General features: G+C 40.6%; 1 protein-coding gene across 2 annotated transcripts in view; it reads right to left on the bottom strand.

Moving 5' to 3' along the window:
- Nucleotides 1-14,595, bottom strand: part of PHKA2 (phosphorylase kinase regulatory subunit alpha 2) — a 66,427-nt gene extending 51,832 nt beyond the window's left edge. For both annotated transcript variants that reach the window (XM_065407268.1, XM_065407275.1), the window contains exons 1-7: nucleotides 14,518-14,595; nucleotides 8,636-8,794; nucleotides 6,347-6,394; nucleotides 5,467-5,635; nucleotides 3,645-3,727; nucleotides 2,466-2,546; nucleotides 280-378 (exon numbers count right to left, since the gene is read on the bottom strand). In XM_065407268.1, coding sequence (XP_065263340.1) covers nucleotides 280-378; nucleotides 2,466-2,546; nucleotides 3,645-3,727; nucleotides 5,467-5,635; nucleotides 6,347-6,394; nucleotides 8,636-8,794; nucleotides 14,518-14,595 — 717 coding nt within the window. The remainder of the gene's footprint in view (nucleotides 1-279; nucleotides 379-2,465; nucleotides 2,547-3,644; nucleotides 3,728-5,466; nucleotides 5,636-6,346; nucleotides 6,395-8,635; nucleotides 8,795-14,517) is intronic.
- Between the last annotated feature and the right edge of the window lie 589 nt (nucleotides 14,596-15,184).

Raw genomic sequence — 15,184 nt, 5'->3', positions numbered from 1 at the left:
TCAGCCTCATTCAAGGAATTATGTCAGATGCAAAAAGAGCCCATAATCAGTGTTCAAAACAGCTGGGAACTTATTGAATGAGAACTATTTAAACGGGAATGGTCAAAGTTACTCATTGGTGGCAGGTAACCTACTCTACATAGGATACACAGTGTATTGTGTGAAATTGTATGCTAAAGTTCTGGTTTCGCTTAATCAACATTTTCTACAAGCAGGGTGCTTGTCACTGGCTCGTTTGTGCTCCCTTATAACAAAGAAACCTTGAAGGCTGCTCTTTACCTGGCAATGTTCAACTTCATCAGGAAGGACGTGAATCACAGACTTGCACCCCCCATGGGCTCCAAAAAGGTCTAGTTCATCAATTGCTTCCAGGGCAGCCTTCAGAAACACAGACACATGTCAATCCGGATTTGTGCACTTCCCGCCTGATCCAATGCCCATTCAAGACAACGGAAAGATGCCAATTGACTTCAATGACTTGTGGATTGGGCTCTTACACACTTGATAAGAAAACGTGGGAACTTCTGACCTCACTCTTTTAGAAAAGAGTCCTATTTATGTATTTAGATTTAAGCAAACGTAAGATGACTCCCCCCACTTTCCATCAGTTAAAAATGCAATGCATAACAATCAACCCATCTCTACTGAATCAAGAAAATATTGCCAATCTCCCCATTTCTCAAATAATCCCACACCCCACCACTCCTGAAGTGCCCATTCAAAAATATGGGCTTTACCGCATGCCTCAAGGTCAACCAACTGAGGCTATTTCAGTCCAAGGGAGGATTATCATATCCTTCTAGTTCAGCTGCTACAGTCGTAAGAAGGAACAGGGGAGAGGAGGAATATTTCCAGTGAGGTGGGCTCCTCTGAGGGAGCTGCAGAAGCATCTCCAAAATTGATGATGGGGACAGAGGGATCTATACCAAAGGGGCTGTGAAATCTGTAACTCCGCCGGGGTGGGGATCTCGGACCTGCAATGGGGATGGACAAAGAGACAGCTGATGCCTGGAGCTCAGGAGCCAGGCTGGCAGAGCTGTACTTCTCACAGAGCTCTCTCCTGGAGCTGACGTCAACGGCATTACACCAGAGGTGAATAGGTCTCCTTTTCTGTTTTCACCCTAGGTATTCACTGCAGTGCAAATTGATTTCTGACACAAGCAGCATACAAGTAGAGAACATAACCCTTTCTGTCTTGTTCTTTCTGGAGACACGGATACATAAACCCCTGCAAAGCTAATATCAGCAGTGTTATTGCCAAGCTCTGAAACTATGAATAGCATCTCTCTACTGGTCTGCTGTATAGTGTTTGCTGACAAGAATTTCCTGTAGGGGAATTTACAGCTGGACCCAGGGGAGACTTAAAGGCGAGCAAGCATGTACAGAGCCCATCAAGAAACCATGATCCATGCTGCACTGCTGCCATGGGAATAGTTATCCTCCACTTCGCATTTCCCTTCCTTACCTCTTGTATTTGTAGTGAAAGAGAGTAAATGTATTGAACGAAGAAAACCAAATTTCCTTTTGTTTAGCAGCAGGTTGCTTTGCTCCCCCACACATGCAAACACAGAAGATTGTTTAGCTAAAAGCAAACATGCATTTTTCCTCCTGCAGTGCAACATCAGCCAGATATCTCACTCCCAGGAGGTATATACTGCACAGCGCTCTCTTCAGTACTGACAGTGGTCAGTACAGATTTTTCAAAGGAAGGCACAAGACAATTATGGAGCAAGCTTAATCCAACTCCCATCAACATTTGGTTGGTCTACAGTGAGAGCATGCAGAATTCTCCCTCTTACTATCTAATGTATCTGCAGATGTCTCAGTATCCATATAAATCCTTTTTTTGAACTCTACTTATAGGGCTCCTTATAATCCATTTTGGAAACCTACTAGGCTCTTGGCCTCAAGTTATTTAGTGGCAGTGAGTTCCACAGATTAATTAGGCACTGTGTAAAAAAGTGGATTGTCGGTTTTAAGTTTGTTGCCTTTCAATTTCACTGAATGTCTCTTTGTTCTTGCACTGTGAGACAGAGGCATTCACAATGCCTGACTTATACCTCTATTATTCATTTCCTCTCCAAACTATTTTTATTTAACTCCTTAACCAAGCATTCGGTTACTTTTCCAGAACTTCCTTCGGACTTGAAAGCACCATGGAAGCAGCATACTTAATACCAAGAGAGAGCAAGCACTTTATGCTGGTACATCTAGCTATATCTCTGAAATATTCGTAGCCCCCTCCAGAAAGAGACATATCCAGGCTTCAGAGACTAGAACTAAGGCACAAAAGGACTAAAATGACATTGAGATTTATGTGCGATCTCCACTAAAATACATATTCTGATGTAATCAATTAGCAACCACAAGGTCAGATGAACCAAAACAGTGAGGCAAACAAACATGTTAGAGAGTCACCGTTCTAATTCTACATATGAAGAACAAACCAGTAAAAATATTCTCACCTTGGCCATGCCTATAGAGCTTGCATTCAGTTCAGGGATGCCCTGATTGGTTTTATCACCACGTTCCCATATTCCATAGTCCTGAAACAAAAAGAAGGAAAAACAGCCAAGTTTAAAAAAACACAACCCAACAACACCATTGGAAGGACCTATCTATTGATGGAGTTAGGATCTGATCCTGCAAAGGCTTACTCATGCTTAACTTTGAATTCAATGGGACCTCTTACATGCTTCAAGTAAATCTCATGCAAGTAAATCTCAGCAGGATTGGGGCCTTAGTCATGTACTAGTTTCCTGATAGAGGAGGAAAGTCAAAGCAAAGAAGGCAACTCCCACCCCATATACCTTCTCCCAATCCCTTCATATCACTACTCCCTCCTTAAAAACAACTTGGCAATTTTTTTTCTTTTTTTCCCCACAAAGAATGATTTTTTTTTAAATGACAAAATTGGAACAATAAGTACCAAGAAACAAAACCAAATCTTAGTTCAAATTTCGATATGATACAGAAATCTCTACTTTCAGAGAACAGTGGCCATGGACCCCCATTGGTTTCAGTGGTGCTACACACGAAGAAAAGGGCTATTCCAGAGTGGCAAATCAGACCCATTAGGCATTCAAGCGTGTATGGGAGAGCACAGTTTGGCCCATTAACTTGCACTTCCTTCAAGGTCAGTCTGGGTACCTTTGTTCTTGTATATTTCTCTTTTAAACAATATGATAGGTTAAATGGTTTATCAAAGCAAATTTGGATATCATCTCAGACAGCTGCAATTCTTTCTAATGAGGTAATTTCACTCATGTGCACTGAGTGAGATCCAGACTTCAGAACCTTTCTTAACTCAAGCAAGTTCAGGCTATATATGTGGTAAATGAACCTTTTAAATGACTGAACTTGGGTTGAAGAAGTTCTTCTGAAAGAACCTATCCTTAAACTTTAATCATTTCAGGTCCCCACTTTGGCTTGTTTTCCTGCTTATTCAGAGCAGCAAGTTCCAAGCAATGGGAATGCTGTTTGAATTATTGTATAAATCAGCTATGAAATCTTATAATCAGATTTGCTGCTTCAGCCCCACCCTTCAGTCAGAATATATTCCTTCCCAGCAGAGAAATAAGAAATTCTGTTCAGTCATTTCCTAGGAAGTACTCAAATTGTTTATATATAAACTAAATACTTACAGCAACTTTATAGGCAGCTTCTATGTAAAAAACAAGATTCTGTATAAAGGCAACTTCATCAAGGGTGAATACAATATGCAATCCTGATTAAAAAAGAGAACAAAAAAATTACACAAAAATTGAAATGTTTGACAGAAAATGAGTTCCAAATTTTCATTTTATTCACTAGCAACCAATGCCTGCTGAAATCAGTGGAAAGATCCCTATAATAGCTGCAGTTGAGATAGCACTTTAAAGGCCACTAATACATATTCTTTGTTTCGAAGACTCATCAAAATATAAAACTCTCAGGGCCACATTCACACACTGGGTGAGTGCCGGAAGGTTTGACACCCACTTTTGCAGGGGAAGACAGTTGCAAGGGGCCCTGAGGATAGAAGGTACCAGAGGACCACGTGGTGGGTGGCATCTGTAAAGCACTCAAACAACATGATGCCAGTGAGCAGGGAACCATGGTCAGGACAGCTGGCATTCAGAGAGTTACTAAATGAACATGATTAGGCTACCAACAACTGATCCAAAATGGAGCCCACCCTAAGCTCTCGGCAGGGCAGCAGTGGAACTACCATCTACCCTTTACAGGCACAACGGACTTATATGATCCAGGATACGCTATGTGCTTTGCACCTCCATGAGCAGCTTTACTGAAAATGCCCTTCAAGTGATTGTTTTCTTAATAAACCCGAGTCTCAACTGATCCAGATCTCTTTTCACAGAGACGTTACATCCCTGTAAGTGCAAAGAACTTTTAAATGTAGTACTCCCTGCTCACATATTCTATCTACCATATTTTATTCCATCCCAGGAGTATGAGATATTTTCCTGCCAGTTATCAAGGAGCCAGATGTGTGGCACCAAAAGGAAATAGATATTCTGTTACAGCTCACTGTATCAGCCCCCTCTTCACCTCTACAATATTACGCATGCCGGGGGGGGGGGGGGGGGGGGGAGGTGGATTTAGAGGGAAGGCAGCCATGGGAGGCAAGTTTTCATTTTTGAAGCAACTCCATACAGAGTGATAGCTCATCTGCTTTCCTACCGGCATGTACCTTCAGGACTCAGACTGGCTTGGACATTTCAGGCTGGGAATCCTACTCTCAATAACCAGACTTGAGGCTCACTGTTGATTGCTGTAAATCACGGCCTTATTTTTTCTGGCATTTTGCCATGGGGCATTTAAATATTTAATTAGGAACAATGTTTAAGCAATAACTGCTTTCATTGCACAGCTAGATAAATGATACAACTGCCATCTCAATTATGGAAGATACTCCTCTGCAAATCCTCTCTGGTAATGCACTTAAAGGAAAGTGCTGATATTTGTGAGTGCCCCCATGAAGAAAAAAGCGACATGAGGTTCACAAGCAAAAGTAGAGCCAGGGAAACCCATTCAAACCATTATGCAGAGTATTATGCACAAAACCCAAGAGGCAGCCCAGATTTCTCTTTATACTTAAAAGATCTTGTGATAATAAAACAGAGACAGTGCTCCCATTGTACATAGAGAAGTGGAGAAAACCCTCTGGTCAATCAGTAGCAATGCTAACATACACCCATAGGTAGTCACATCCTGTCCTTTTGTATTTGAAAGAGGGGGCAATCAGAACATAGTTATGGAGTTCTGATAACAAAGGGCTGCTTCTTCCAAGTATATGTTTTGGTGATTTTTTTAGTATACTCCATTTTGCAGAAGAAAGGCAGATTTTCACATTATTAAACTTTAATTACTTATTTGTGCTGTTCTGATGGAAGGTAGTTACAACATTTTAACTTAACAAAAAAATCTGCACCAATGATCACAGCTAAAACATCTTCTGCTTACCTGATGCAGTCATCTGTGCTAGGAAGAGCAGGTAAAGGGAAGTTGCATCTACTTGTAGATGTCCCCACTGGTCATCTCCTACTACTGTGGCACAAGTGGCTGAATTATATTTGGCATGCAAGCAGTCCTTGGTACTCTGTGTGTATTTGAACTTCTCTACTTTATCCATCTAAAAAGAACATCCAGGATTTTAAAGTAAAAAAACTTTGCAAGAGGCTTTTCAGTCAAGAACGGACATGCTCCAAGAATAGGAAATAATATGATTTTTGTTATCTTACTCTTATATGCTCCAATTCAGCAAAGCACTTAAGAATGTGCTTAAGTGCCTTGCTGAGTTGAGGCCTTAGTTACAGCTGTGCAATTTATTTAAATGATATAAATGCAATTTGTCATAGGTGTGACCAGTCATAAAAGTATAACAGAGCAGAGTTTTGCTCATAGCAATTGCACAGGTTCAAATACTTACACCCACATCTGTACACACACAAATCAATCAATTGAAGTCTCAGATAAAAGAAAAGAAATATCTGCTCTGAACTGAAATGCTTTGTAAATATAACAAGCACTTGTTCACAGATATGCATGGTATAAATGTATTTCCTCATATGCAATACACTTATATGAGCGGTGACTTAATTTTAATAAAGCATGTATTGCCATTTGTTTCAAATCTATGAGGCTAAGGAAGGTGTCAAAGGGATGCATTCTTTATCATAAAAAAAGGATTCCAGAGAACCACTGGTCTTGGGAATTTCAATCACTCCTTCAATCTGGGATACCATATTCTCACAATTAATCTCTCCCTTTCATGCGCAAATTGATGTTAAAACACCAGATCTGACCTTGCAACTGAGTAAATACTCCTGGATTATTAGATTACCTGTCTCATCATACATTGCAAAAGTCCCCGCATCAGTTTCACAACATTCTGTAAGAATAAAACAGAATAATTAAAGTCTAAAGTCGCCAGTCCACTTACCAGTATTAGACAAGGCTCAGGGTCTCTACTACTGGCCTGCCATGAGTGTGAACATGAACATCCTGAAATACTTTTAAAGAAATATATTTACGTGTGTTTTCTTTTCTAGATTTTTGCCTTGAATGTGCTTTTTGGGGAAACGAATATGTGGTCACTTGAAAAAAATATGATATTCTCACCTCACTGTTAAATGTATAAGAGTGTATTTGGTGTTTAAACTTCATGAAAACTAATGGGATGTTACTTGCATTGTTTTCACTTATCTGTATCCCATTATAATGTAATAGCAAACATTAAGATTGTGTACACCCCTGCAACTAAATAACCCATCAAAGGAGAAAGATGCCTTGTTGGATGCAAATGAAGAACTTAAACAGAAAAGTGCTCATTTCAAAGCAAATGGTCATTGTGTGTGATGATCGGAGGTCAAAGACTCAAAATGCATTCCTCTCTCTTCGTCATCAAAGGAAAAGCCCACATGGGTAGTGACACTGTAAGCTTGTTTTTTGTAAGAAGAAGCTAGAAGTATGGACTCAAGGAAAGATCCTGAATCTCTGGACTGTTTAGACTCTTACAGGGAAGCAGATGCAAAGCAGAGATCCCCAGAGACAATCTGGGTACCCTGAAACTGGCAGTTTATTACAAAATTGCGAAACTGGCAGTTTACTACATCACTGCCAACATTTGGAATTACGAACTGTGATTCACCAGTGCATATATTTAACCTGCTTTAACCTTTCAATAACTCATTTCCTTTTCTTAGTTAATAAACCTTTAGTTAGTTTATTATAGAACTGGCTGCCAGCATTTCTTTGGTGCAAGATTGATCTGGGGTAAGTGACTAGTCTCTTGGGAAGCAACTTAAATGTGGTGTGATTTTTGGTGTAAGTATCCATTTTATCACAAAGTCCAGTTTGTCTGGGTGGCAAGATAGGCTGGAGAGTCTCAGGGAACTGTCTGTGACTCCATGGTAAGACTGTTACAGTGATCCAGGAGTTCACATTTGTCACTGGCTTGGTGAAATCTAATTACAGAATACAACACCAGTGTGACAGTAGAATTTTCCCCTAAATCCAGTAATTAAGCACATCTTTGTACCCGAAACAAGAATATTTTGAGAAGTTATGCAATGGCCTCAGAATACAAAGAGACAATACACATTACTGAGTCTGGACTATTTCTCCCATAGTAGGTTTCCAAGGAAACCATGGGTTGGTGATTAAAGTCAAGCATTAAATTCATCAATTGCCTCCAAAATTGCAAGAGGACACTACAGAAATGCCCACTGGACAAACCCATCCTCCCAACTATATGGAGTGGGAGAATTGAACAGGGTCTCCAAGTGGGAAGAATCAACTTTATGGCTCTTCCCCTAACCTCATGCTGCTTCTCTCCCTCACTGTCCCTTCATAGCTGGTCCTGCTCTGTCAGACCTCTGTAATCTCCATCCCTTCCTACCCCGCACCACCCCATTGCTCCTATTAAGCCACTCTTCTTGCCATCCTTTTACCTCAACCCTCCCCATATGAATAATAATAATAAAATCATTAATACTACAATTTTAAGACAATGGAACTAACAACACATGTGCCAATTATCACTCTCATGGCTTTTCTTTTACATTGTCTCCTCCCCCCATGGCCACCCTCATGTTTTGCCTTCTTAGACCCTGATCTTGCAAATGCTTAGGTCAGTTGATTCTGACTTTAATGGGACTGCTTAGAGTTAACCAGGTGGGTGTTTGGAGGATTGGGACCTTAGATTATAAATTGTTTAGAGAGAAAGGATGGTCCAGTGGCTAGGGTGCTAGCCTGGGAATTGGGAGACCAAAGTTCAATTTCCTGCTGCACCACAGACTTCCCATGAGACCCTTAGTCTCTCTGTGCCTTAGTTCCCCACCTGTACAATGGGGATAACAGCACTTCCCTATCTCACAGGGGTGTGGTGAGGACAAACACCTTAGACATTGTGAGCTGCTCAGATACTATTGTAACATGGGCTAGATAAGTACCCAAGAGAAACAGATGGAAAGTGCCAGCACCAGCCCAGACTCTATGTGTCTGGAAACCCTTGTATATCCTGGCCACAAGAGCATTATAAATACAGCATAAAATAATAATCAGCATCACATGAAAGAAAAGCTGTGAGATGATAAACAATAAATTTACTACATGTAATATTTAGACATACCTGCTCAAGTTCATAGGCTTTTGCCTTATCCTCATCCCGGTCTGCATTCTTCCGATAAGCCATTCCCAGACCCCACACAGCCAGAATGCTGTAGACATTGTCCCGGACCCAAGCATCCTTTTCCTCCGTGCTGGCCGAAAGCAGTCCAGTAACTGGATTCTAACGGTAAAGAAAAGAAAACCAGAAGAGCACACACTATTCACCTGAAAAGTCATCTTATTTAACTGCAGCAGCACTTTCCATATAATTATAATAATTAATGGCGATATCTCATCTCCGAGAACTGGAAGGGACCTTGAAAGGTCATCGAGTCAGCCCCCTGCCTTCACTAGCAGGACCAAGTACTGATTTTGCCCCAGATCCCTAAGTGGCCCCCTCAAGGATTGAACTCACAACCCTGGGTTTAGCAGGCCAATGCTCAAACCACTGAGCTATCCCTCTCCCAAATGATGATGTAAGAAACACAGGGCCACACAAGACTTCATACTCTTACCTGCACTTAGACAATGGATACTCAAAAATTCAGTGGCATACAACCTTGATCTAACCACCAGACTGCCAAAACTTGAGGTAAAGGAGAATCTCCTTTGACTGCTAGTAGCATAAAGGCTATGACATACAGCTGAGTGGTTCTCATGGGGATAACGTGATTTTAGTCAATTAGGCAATAACGTGCCATCGCTGGTAAAATGAGGGTCCGGCTGGAGATTCTTGCCTGTATGCTCGGGGTTCTACTGATCGCCATATTTGGGGTCGGGAAGGAATTTTCCTCCAGGGTATATTGGCAGTGGCCCTGAAGGTTTTTCGCCTTCCTCCGCAGCATAGGGCAGGGGTCGCAAGCTGGAGGATTCTCTGCGACTTGAAGTCTTTAAATCACGATCTGGAGACTTCAACAGCTGAGTTAAGGGAAAGTGGGTGGGTCAGCTTTTGTGGCCTGCATCATGTGGGAGGTCAGACTAGATGACCATAATGGTCCCTTCTGACCTTAAAGTCTATGAGTCTATGAGTCTATGAGTCATCCCATCCAAGAGCATACGATTCACCTACTGACCTAGCAGTATTGAGAACAAATAAAAAGAGAAGGTCCCCAGCTCAAAGAACTTATGTATTTAGTACCTGACCCTGCACCACTGATGTCTGTGGTGCAGAACCAAGCCCTAGTGAGAGCAACAAACAGGGGTTGAGGCCGGTGTGCAGAAGGACAAGGGTTACAAATAACAGAATCAGACACTGACTCATTATTGGTATATGCCGGTTCAGTTAAATGTTTATATAATCTTATTTTCTGGGAAGAGGTAGTTTTGCGGGGGAGGAAACATCACCTGTCTTCTCGTAGGCTTTTTAGGAATTATTTGAATGAAGACACGGGTGGCAGCCAGGTAAACATTACTGGTATAATCAGTATTTTCATTTATTATTAGAATAAAGTTGTATTCAGTGGCCTAAATCAGGGATCAGTGCCACACAGCATACTCATATAGACTGTATAAACATCTACATTGTGGAGACAGTCTCTGTCCCAAAGAGTTTATAGTTCAAATAATAGAGATTGGATGAGTGCTGAATAATCTCTCTGATGCTATTTGGAATATTCCATTCATAAAGCTGTCACTTAAATGCCTAAACAGGGATTAACTGCTCAAAACATTTCCAAATTGGAAAAAAACAAGAGCAGAACAGAAAAAAAATATGATTTAGCAGAAGCCACTTGCAGTCTAAGTTAATTAGAATAGGGAGAAGGGTGAGCCTCAGAGGCAAATCTCATATTTCTAGCTATTTTGCACAGTCTTTTTTTGTTCATCCCTCACTTGCAGTACAAAGAAAGTCTATGTAGCTGTAATTCTAGCACTGCAGAGATTGCACAGCAAGCCCCCTAGCAGCTACATTCTGGGCCTGGCACCAGTTGTGCAATGGAAAATTCTAAACGGCACTAAGATTGTTCCTCCAAAAATGTCAATGTTCACACAAGACACTGGGAGACCCATCAACCACCAGGGACCTGCCTGCTTTCAAAGTTTTAAAAGGTGCCATGTTAAGAAAACATACAAGATCTAGATCAGTGCTTCTCAAAGTCGGGCCGCCGCTTGTTCAGGGAAAGCCCCTGGCGGTCCGGGCCGGTTTGTTTACCTGCCGCGTCCGCAGGTTCGGCCGATCGCGGCTCCCACTGGCCGCAGTTCGCCGCTCCAGGCCAATGGGAGCTGCGGGAAGCGGCACGGGCCGAGGGATGTGCTGGCCGCCCGTCCCGCAGCCCCCCTGAACAAGCGGCGGACCGGCTTTGAGAAGCACTGGTCTAGAGGCAATCCCTTCTCCCCCTCTACATTAGAATCGGAGGGACTTAACCTAGACACTCTGGACTTGATCGAAAAGTGAAGTCCACTCTGGACTTTAATGGACATTGGATCAGGCCTTTTGTGAAACATCATGAACAAAGGTAATTCTGTAGCATTATGATACCATCAATTCACAGGAAGAAACATTAACTGACTAATATTTTTAAAAGTTTGCTTCATAAAATGCTTACTCTTAAAAATTAGGATTTTTTTTTCAGCTTCTCCCTGCTAGTATACAAAGAGTCCACCCCTGCAAGATACTGAGTGTGAACTATGAGGTACTGGGTATGCTCAACTCCCATGGATATAAAAAGAATGCCAGGGCACCGTGTAACATTAGGCCCACCATGTGATTATAAAATTTAATTTAGTTTGTAGGATGGGGGCCTCCCAATGAGATCTGCCTGAGCAAATCCATGTGCCAAGGTACCCCACTGAAGTCAATGGGGTTCTGCAAGGACAGAAGGCTCTGTTGCAGAGATCTGATTGCCAGACTGAGACCTTAAATTGTTACTTAATTGTGTGTGCTGTGTCTCTTTCTATTTAATATATTTGCATTTCATTACATCTATTTGTCTGGAAACAAGAAACAAGAATCTACTAAAAAAAGATCAGATTCCGATCTCACTGTCACTGGTGTAAAAATGGAGTAATTTCATTTACTACACTGGAGCTACTACAGAATTAAATTGAGATAACTGAGATCAGAGTTGCACTCAGAGCATATTTTAGTGAACACATTGGCTTATATAACCTCTGCTTTGATCTAGCAGAGCACTGATATTAAAGTCAGACCTTCACTAAACTCCAGCTGGGTTTGACTGTATGAAGTTGAATGTAATGTATTTTTGTGACCACTAAATGTCAGCTGATAAAAAAATAAGATAGTCAGAAGTGGTTTCTATTTTAGCTACATATTCTTTTCTCCTTAAGTACCCCATGTAATACTTTTTTAAAAAAGAAAAACTTAAAAATTTGTCCATAAAATGGATATTGACATTGGATAAAACACAAAAAATGCAAAAAACCCCAACCTAAATCAATGAGTGAAATAAAATAGTTGAGTCATTATTCTTCTGTACATTGGGCTATAGAGGGTATAAATAATATAGTGCAATAATCTTTAAATAAAAATTGTTATAGAAATAAAATAACTGTGTCAGAAGAATAATGATATTGCACATGGAGGAGACATATTGAACATTTTCCCCACTGGATTTTCCTCATCATTAACTAATATATGATCATAGCTACACCTTCTCCATCATATTAACTCAAATTAAGGACTTAAATCTAATCTATCCACTTGCATTTCTAAAGCACCTATCACAGAGATGTCTATACACTGCGAGGGTCATATATGTTAGTAGAAAATAGAATGTTCACTATGGCACCAGTCCTGCAAGGAGCTCTGACTTCAATGTGGCTCCATGCAGACACAGGGGTCCCCCCTGTGCACACCTCTGGGCAGGATGACAGCCTGCATTTGGAATTTAGGCCTGGCTCAGAACACATATTTTCTAAATTAATTTTGCTTTTAAAAGAGATCTGTCTTTGCGTAATATGAACGCAAATAAAAACAAAACAACTACTACTACTACTACTACAATACTTGTTTTTCAAAATGCCTAGCATGGTAAATGCTTAGCACTGGATTTTTATCCTAGAAACTAATTCCTGAACATCATGTTTCTCAAAGAAAGCACTGAATCCCCTTAGGTAAGTGAACAATACTTTCTTTTTAAATGTACTGATGTTATGAAAAGTGTACTTTTCAAGTCTGTAAAGAAATAATGGCACCCATTTTACAGCACTTCTCTGTTCACGTGCGTACAAGCACTGCTTTGATAACAATTTTCCCTCTGATCAGATGATCAGTGTCTAAAGGGAAATTGGCTTTTCTTTTTAAAGATCAAACTCTTCTCAATATTGACCGTTCCATAGAAAAGAAAGAGTTCTTCACTTATATTTTGCACAAAAAATGTAATGTGTGATTTGAAGATTATAGGTCAGCTGGTATAAATCGGAATAAAACCAATAATCTTCCCCAGTATACACTAAATATATCATTCCTTTTTATTAGATTTCTGTTTTGCTTATAACAAATACTATCCAAACACAGTAATTCACAAATATACGAAATGGCAAAACTCCTATTGACTTCAGCGGGAGCAGGTTTGGGTCTGTAACACCCTCCTCCACTGCCTTGCAGCCTCTTTCAGTGCTTAGTAATAAGTATATTTGGAAACTGACTCATGGAAAAAATTCCTTGCTCTCATCTTTATATGCTGAACTATTTTAATTGAACCACACCATCTCAAGGACACTGTAACTTTTCTGCACCCTATGTCTGTTCTTAAGGATGAAAATGACGAGCTGAGCAAATGGAGAACACTATGGTAGGTGTTTATGCATGTCCATGAGCGAAAACATATCTAGTAGGTCACATTTTTTGCCTACCAGCCTTGACAGTGTCATTCTTTTACTATTTATGTATCCAAGCCACACAACAAGGGGTCAGAGTCTGATCTGAGTTACAGTACGATTTAAATCTTAAGTCACTCCACTAAAGTTAACATAGTGATTGTAGATTTTCAGTGTAACTGAGAGGAGAAACAGTCCAAAGATTCTGGTATGAAGTGTATTGCAATAGACACGTACTAAACAAATTATGTTTGCTGGCAACTGAACCAGCTCTATTTCGGATTCAGTCTTACTTTCAGATAAATGAAAAGTCACCATTATGCCTACGTTCACCAGTTTCAAAAGATACACAACGATGCAAGCTCACATATCTGAGAGTGAAGGCAAGCCATTGAACATAAATGTTATTTTAACGTCATTGTTGGTGGTTAAGAACTCACTGGGTTTCCACATACAATGGACATGCTTTTTCACGTCTTGTATAATCAGCTACTAAGTATCCTTGTCGAGTTATAGTGACTAATTTTACTTGATGCCCACTCAAAACGAAAAGAAGCCACCATTTACTTTAGAGAGACAATATTTTTCTATGGTTATGAATGCTGCATGTCCAATATCCACATTATAGAATGAATACAGTACAGGATATTTATCTGTAGCACTGCCTCAGTGCACCTCTCTCTATTCTCTTCCTAAACTAATACTCCACTTACTTTGTACAATAAACTCCACCTCATACCATACCACATTATAAGAAATACTTCATAGCATAACTCTCCACAAACACTCTATTTCCTAGAATAACAGATTGTACAAACATACTCTGCTCCCTATTGCAACATGCTGAACCAACATACTCCACTCCATACAATAATGAGCTCCACACACATACTCCAAAAGCACGGGCTGCTCTTGGATCTGCCCCAAACCAGTACTGTCATGTCCGCTAAGCAATTAACCAGTCCGCTGAATTCATATCAGGAATCCCACGGAGCCGACTGAAAAAATGAGTAAGATTAAAAAAAAAACATTAATAAGAGAGAAAAAACTCCCTCAAAATAAAGGCCCAACAGGGTTGGTGAAGGAGTGGAAGGGTCCCACTCTTCTCTGCGCTGACTCTGCACTCACCTGGTGACATAAAATGGTCTGTTGAACCAGTCGGGCATAGCCATCCAAGCGGACTCCAGAGTTGCTTCTGCTTCTCATCTCCCCAAGACCTGGGATTTTTGTGTCTCTCTCTTTCTGTGTGTGTGTCTCCCTCCCACACTTCAGAGCTGCAGGAGGAGAAAGCGCGGCTGGGATCCTCTCTCTGAAGCAGCTCTTATTCTTCCTGGTTCATTCATGCAGCAAGCTCTCCTGTGACACTTGCTAGCAACTGATGCCCTTGTTCCAAAATAAACAGAGCAGCTGTCAACAAAGCAGGGATTATAGAGAGGGTTTACCCTTCATCTACATGCAAACCCTGGCCAGACTAACCTGGCCAGTAATCAATGTGCATACTGCACCATGGACATTATCTACATGCTTCTCACATAATCAGATGCCACAAATGATTGGTTTATTTTCTCGATGCTATGTTCATACCACTATGAAAGGGGGGGGAGGGAATTCAGGCCAAGAACAGAGTGCACTATTTTAACACCTAACACACATATATTACATATTGCAATATATTACTTCTGTCATATATAATCCTAATTATCACAAGTCTACATGCTATCATTATGATCCATAAGCAAGCAATATTACTCCAGTGTATAAGGAATATATATGACAGAAGTAATATATTTTATAT

The sequence above is a fragment of the Emys orbicularis genome, chromosome 1, assembly GCF_028017835.1.
Source record: "Emys orbicularis isolate rEmyOrb1 chromosome 1, rEmyOrb1.hap1, whole genome shotgun sequence".
Classification (NCBI taxonomy): domain Eukaryota; kingdom Metazoa; phylum Chordata; order Testudines; family Emydidae; genus Emys; species Emys orbicularis.
Note: the sequence above shows the minus strand (reverse complement) of the source record. Positions and strands in the feature narration are given on the sequence as shown.